Below are 6,868 nucleotides of genomic sequence, written 5' to 3'. Positions count from 1 at the left end.
CAACCCCACACTGTTCATAAAAGTGTATATCTGCCGTGTTGATGCCTCCTCCTTAGGAAGTGCTCACGTGGACTCCCTTTGTCAGTGTGCAGAAAGAAGAGCTTTGAGAACGTGATTCGTCTGTTCTGAAATGAAAATTGGAAGGGGAAGATCAGGTGCCCTTTGGAAGTGCTAATGTCCTCCCAGTGAGTGTAAAGAGAGACTTCCCACCCAGCCAGCCTTTCTCAGCTCTGCAGTTTGGGGACTTTGCCAATCACACTAAGGTGTTTCCACAACAAAGCCCAAAATGGGTGGAACGATGGACTGTTGAAACCTGATGTGGGGCTGTAGATGTGGGAATGCCCTGACACATCTAGCAGGAAGCATAGTGATTTGCATATTTTTAATTAGAAATAAAAAAGTACATTCAGACACTGGATAGAGGGAAGGAAGGGGAGTGTAAGTTTTCTTGGGTGTCTTATGCTAGGAATAATGGCTATAGGTAGAGATACCAGACATTGCCAAATTCTATCTTGAACCAGAGCATGATTCTGTGGAACAGCTGCAAGAATGGGGCATAGATGCATCCAGAACATGTCAGACTAAATGGAGAAATACATGTCCATTTCCTAAAGCAGTGAGCCAGCTGCTGGGACTTCTTTAGGGGATTCAGATGAGTCCCTGACAAAATGAAGCACTTGGCAAACCGGAAGACCATCCTGTGGGAGGACCACTCCTCCAGTGTTCTGTCGGAGAACTGTTTGCGGATGGGGTTTGTGACCCTTTCCGAGCGCTGGGCTTTAGAGCACTGTGAGGCATTCTGAATTTACCCAGGAGTGAACAGAGGTGGGAGCTTTAGAATGGAGGCTCAGCCCAGCCTAAGACGGCTGTAAGGTGAGTGAGATGAGCTCACTGGGGAACCAGTGGCTTCTCACTCCCTGTGATGCCCAGGTGCACTTACACTTCGGTGAGGAACTTCTGCAGGGCAGAAGTCGTGGGAGGGAGGGGGTGAATCTCTTTGCTCCCACTGAGGCCCGTTGAAAAGCCACTTCATTTGTTCTGGAAAGCCCACCCCAGAGCTTGCTTCACTTCCTTGTTCCTGAGTGTGTAAATGAAGGGGTTCAACAAAGAAGTTACAACTCTGTTAAAGGTATTGATGAGTTTGTTCAGATCCAGGGAGTCTGGGCCGATGGCTTGACATACAGGAACATGGTGGAGCCATACCAGATCGCGATGACACCGAGATGGGCAGAGCAAATGGAAAAGTCCTTCTTCTGGCCATGGGCTGACTGGATTCTCAGCATGGAAGAGGGGATGGACATGTAGGAGACCAGGGTGAGCACACAGGAGGCCACCACAATAATTACGGAGACAAGGAAGGTCGCTAGCTCCACGGGCCACGTGTCACTGCAGGAGAGGGCAAGGCAGGAATCTATATTGCAGGGGAAATGATTGATGACATCTGGCCCACAGAACATCAGCCTGGATGTCAGAAAGGCCAGCAGTGAGATGGCCAGAAAGCCTCCCAGCCGGGAGCTGAGCGCCAGCCGAGCAGAGAGGACACTGTTCATGACGGAGCTGTATCTCAAGGGGTAGCGTATGGCTCTGTAGCAGTCGTAGCCCATGACAGAAAGGATAAAACACTCAGTGGAGCCTAGGGAGAGAAGAAAGGACAACTGGAGGATGCAGACACTGAAGGAGGTGGTCTGGCTAGTCCCCTGCATGACTCCTATGGCTTTGGGACCAACACCCGTAGTGTACCAGATCACCAGAAAGGAGAGATTACAGAGGAAAAAGTACATTGGGCTACGGAGGTTGCTGTTCATCCACACGAGGGCTATGCTGGACGCATTGCCTGTTACTGTCAGGGAGTACGTCAGTGCAAATACCACCACAAGGGAGACCCGGGAATGCCACGTGCATGGAAAGCCAAGAAGGACAAATTCTTCCGCACTCGTCCCATTTGCCATGTGCCCCCAAGTGTTGAGATCCATCTGCAAAGACAGGAAAGTTTCTGTGAGAGTTTGCGTGCCTGTGCTGGTCCTTCAGATGCTACTAGTAGTGAAACAAAGCCATCATCCCTGAAAAAGTAGTTGGTGCAGAAATATGGGAAAACAGCATCTACCCTAAGTTAAAATTGTCATGGAAATCCTTTGCTGCAGAAACGCGTTTGGACAACTAGATCTGACCCTGAAGGTCAGGCCTACACCATCAAATGAACATAGAGAATTATTTATTGGATCAAGCGCAGGCATCTCCTTTAGAACATGGTGAATGCAGTTGCTTCCACAAGATGAAAATCCCATTTAGGAAACTGTGGACGGCAGGCTGAGGGTCTCCAGCTACGTGAAAGGCTGTTGCAGAGGAAGGGAATAACATACCTGCGCTCCTCAAGGCAGGAAATACTGAGTTGCAATCTCAGCAAATGAGACTGAGGGAACAGAAAACCGGCGTGACAACATGGCGCTGGAAGATGTTTTCTCACCTCTTCAGTTGATCACAAGGGTTTCCAACTGAGACGGCAGCAGCACAGGGCGGCAGGCTAGCATGACAGTCATTACTCAAGGACTCGTGGTCTTATATTTGCTTTCTTCCACGCCTCAGCACAGGAAGCTTTTGCAAATACCTCCATTTCCTCCACTGACGTCTGCTTCTCAGCATAGCTAATAGAGGTGAGACTCTCCTCTTTGTAAATTTTGCCATCTCAGAGTCAGGGGAAGGACTTCTGCTGACCAAGTTGGAAGATGTATGACGAAATACTCTTATCTCAGCTCCTCAGCTTGCCCCTCTTCTTTGGATGGAGAAAAGGCACCCGGGAGAGTCATGGCTCATCTTGCCTCATATACATGGCTAAAAGCCCTCTAGAAGTGCCAGGTTGTCTCTGAGGACTAAGGCAGGAGACTAGCGAGCAGCTCAGATGGATAAGTCGGGCGTCTCAGCTTGGGCAGAGGTATCCATGCCTCAGCGATTGAAGGCAAAATTCTCTGAGCTGGATCCCCCCCAAGGTAGCTCTGCTGAGAAGCCGGCTGAACTGAGGGGTTTCATCTATGCCCTCCCTGCGGACAAGGGAGGATTCTTGATCACTTCTCTAGGGGAGAACCGATCTCATCCTCAGGTGGGTATCTAAGACAGATGGGGCTGAACCACCATCTGAAGGATCCCTTTCCCTCCTTTCTTCCCTCCTTAGGAATTTACATACCAGAAATCTCATGTGGCTAAAGAGCAGAGAATTCCCCCTTAATCTGGCTCTCCTTAAAAGTGCAAGGCATTGGAAGTCTATGCTAGAGGTCTTGGGCAGGCTTCACTCACCAGCTCAGCCAATGGAAATGATCCAAACGACATCTCTTCATGCACCATCCTCCAGAGGAAGCCATGGTCCCCTTGGCTGAGGGAGAACATTGGAAAGCGGCTGATTTATTGGCGGAGCTCTGGATGCCGTGATGTCAGGAGAAGTGTGGACGAACAGCTCTCACCTTGCTGTCTCACTGCACGCCATACACAATTGCCTGACACTGTTTCCTCTCCACCCACCTGGTAGGTACTTACAGTTTGTGCTCCTGATTTCCTTCCCCCCCTCACAGCCACCACTGTACTTCCACACAGGGGGGCTTTGTGTGCACACACACAGTGTAAAGTCTCTCCAGTTTAGCTCCACACAGGGAGAGCATACATCAGACTCAGTTAGCATAAGAACATCCCCACATCCCCCTCATTAACACACTGAAGCTCAAATTGCCCACACCGAGGAGGCAGTTTTCAGTTTTCCCTCTGTGTGCCACGGGGAGTTTGATCTCTGGGGGATCTCATGGAATTGTTGCAGACGGATAATGCGCTCTCTTCTCACAGGCCAATTAAAGAACAGCAACACAGTTCTCTGAAGTGTGGCCAGGTGCTGACATGCAGGAGACGTCTGAAATAGCCATGTCCCAAGAGACTGAAAATGTCAAGTATTTGGTGCTGGATATTAACGTGGTCTTGAAACCTCCAGGGTGGAAATAACTCAAGGCAACTAAGGACATTTGAATACGGAGAGAGTAAGGTAAGGGATTCACCTACCTCATTTCCGAGCCTCTATCCGCAGATAAGGCCTAAGTCTTCAGTCTTCATGGAGGTGAAGATCTAAGTAAAGATCTAAGCACAAAGTCAGACAAGACATGAGTAGGGGGAAATTGATCTCTCCTGCCTCCAGAGCAGGCGTCTCCAGGTGAGCTACTCATCTTTGCTCCATTGATCATCAGCGGAGAGAAAAAGGCACTGTCAAGCCTCAGTTCACCCTGTCCCATACAGGTCAGGCAATCCATGCCTTAGAAGCACCTATTTTTCTGCCGTTGACACTCAAGATAGACTGGGCAGCTGGCTTAAACGGCACACACACGCAAGTCTCGACCTCTAGGCATCTAGAGTTAGTTGAGAAGACTCAAGACACCCAAAGAGCGGCTGTCTACATTGTCCAGGGCCACCACACAGGTGCTGGACTTGACAGAGCCATCTTCTGCAAGTCCTGTGTCCAAGGCTTCAACGTGGTCGAGGGGAGACTGACCTGCACGTGGTGTGAGGGGGAGATGCAGCTGATGAGAGTAACGTGCCCAGCTTGAGCCCATTCACCCACACAAAAACTTTCTCCCTGCTATCCGTCGGTCCTTGAGTACCTTGGACATGGATATGGGGTTTAACCACGGGATGGGGGTGCTTGGGAAGCTAAGTAGATGTGGGCTTATTGCTCAGTGAGGATGGGGACCTGGTGACAAATGATAGGGGAAAAGGCTGACGTACTCAATGCACACACATTTCCAAAGGAGCCCATGTGCATACCAACATGCACAGCCACCCCCCATACCAACATGTACGCACAGATATTCAAACACACACGCTTACACACGTGCATGGTCCTAGCACGCATGCATTTGCATACAGATATACATGCATGCTCCTCTACACATGCATACACACACAAAAGCACACATCTACACGCACCTATGTCCACACAATTACGTGTATGCAGACCAGTCACACACATTCATGCTCTCCTGTATGAAGGCACGTGCGTGTGCTGAAACATATACACGCTCATGGAAACAATTGCCCAAACACGCACACACACAGAGAACATTTCTGCACACCCACGTTTCCATGTGTATTACCACAGGCACACACATGTATGTGCGAATGCACACATGAGCACAGGCGGATGAACATGTAGGTGAGCACAATCATGCACACACCCAACTGAGAGCCAGGACTGCCAACACCAGCTCTCAGCCCCTCTAGATAACTCTAGGCGTGTTCTTCAGACCCTACAGTTAAGGCAATGAATCATTCACTGGCCAGCACCATCAGCTTTAGAGAGCTCGAGGGTTTGACAGTGGTTCAGTCAGCCATTTTCTCACTGTAAGACAGGGAGAAACCACAGTGGAGTTGAAGCTGCCGTTGCCTTTCCAGACATTGAGCCTCTCCACATCTCAAGTCTGTGTGTGAAGGATAATATAAAAACTAGAGAACATTGCCATTGCTGCAGCCCCGTAAAGAATACCCATATTACAAGTAAAAGAAAAAAAATCCTGCAGCATTAGAAGCTCCCGTCTGACCTTAGTGATCTCCTCAAGGGTCTGGGACCAGCCCCTATCCTTGCAAAGGGAGCGGTGCCACAGTGACACGCCAACGTGGCAGCCGAAGGGTGTGTGTCTGGGACAAGCCAGACTCCCCTCAGGCTACAGACATGGAGGCTGGGACATCAGAAGTGATGCAGTAGTGAACCTGTCTCTAGACTCACTTTAAGGTAAATACCCTATCTTCAAAAGGCAGAGAAATGCAGAAGCAATGTTAATTTACAGCGCAGCTGAAAAAATGGTTTGGCTGCCCTGTGAATGTCCATGCACTCTTTTTATTTTTTCCCTAGTTACAATTGATGTGCTGGCCTTTTTTCTTCTTGTGTTCTGCATGCAGGTGCAGGTGGTGCAAGTGCCTGTGGTGAGAGGGAGCTGCCTGCAGCCTCCTCTGTCACCATGAGCCGGCTGAGTTCATCTTGCAGCCAAGGTTCCTAGATGCAAAACGGCTTCTGCTCTTAATAATACAAGAGTAATGACGGTGTATTTGGTTTACCTGGCAAGGTTTTGGTGGTGGAGGGGCTGCAGGGGTGGCTTCTGCGAGCAGATGCCAGAACCTGCCCCCACGTCGGACAGAGCCAGTGACAGCCGGCTCCAAGATGGACCCACCGCTGGCCAAAGCTGAGCCAATCAGCGATGTTGGTAGCGCCTCTAGGGTAACATATTTAAGAAAGGGTAAAAACCAGTGTGCAGCAGCTGCAAGAGAGGAGTGAGAGAATGTGAGAGAAACCACTATGCAGACACCAAGTTCAGTGAGGAAGGAGGGGGAGGAGGTGCTCTAGGTGCCGGAGCAGAGATTCCCCTGCAGCGGTGGAGAAGACAATGGTGATGCAGCTTGTCCCCTTGCAGCCCATGGAGGTCCACGATGGAGCGGATATCCACCCTGCAGCCCATGGGGGACCTCATGCCGCAGCAGGTGGAGATGTTCTGAAGGAAGTTGCAGCCAGTGGAGAAGCCAAGCTGGAGCAGGCTCCTGACATAAACTGTGGCCCATGGAGAGGACCCCACCCTGGAGCAGGGGAAGAGCATGAGGAGGAAGGAGCAGCAGAGACAACGTGTGATGAACTGACCGCAACTCCCATTCGCCATCTCCCTGCACTGTTTGGGAGGAGGAAGTAGAAGATTTAGGAGTGAAGCTGAGCCTGGGAAGAAGGGAGGGGTGCGGGGAAGGTGTTTTTAGTTTTGCTTTATTTTTCACTATCCTACTCTCTTGCAGCTAATCGGCAATAAATTAAATTAATTTCCCCAAGTCGAGTCTGTTTTGCCCATGACAGTAACTGGTAAGT

General features: G+C 50.1%; 1 protein-coding gene across 1 annotated transcript; it reads right to left on the bottom strand.

Moving 5' to 3' along the window:
• Positions 1 to 1,029: 1,029 nt before the first annotated feature.
• On the bottom strand, positions 1,030 to 3,378 carry LOC143169561 (olfactory receptor 6F1-like). The gene is given in 3 exon segments (XM_076357007.1): positions 1,030 to 1,160; positions 1,163 to 1,973; positions 3,289 to 3,378. Coding segments are annotated over 3 exon segments (1,032 nt in total).
• Between the last annotated feature and the right edge of the window lie 3,490 nt (positions 3,379 to 6,868).

This window comes from Aptenodytes patagonicus, chromosome 20 (assembly GCF_965638725.1).
Source record: "Aptenodytes patagonicus chromosome 20, bAptPat1.pri.cur, whole genome shotgun sequence".
Taxonomy (NCBI): Eukaryota; Metazoa; Chordata; class Aves; order Sphenisciformes; family Spheniscidae; genus Aptenodytes; species Aptenodytes patagonicus.
Note: the sequence above shows the minus strand (reverse complement) of the source record. Positions and strands in the feature narration are given on the sequence as shown.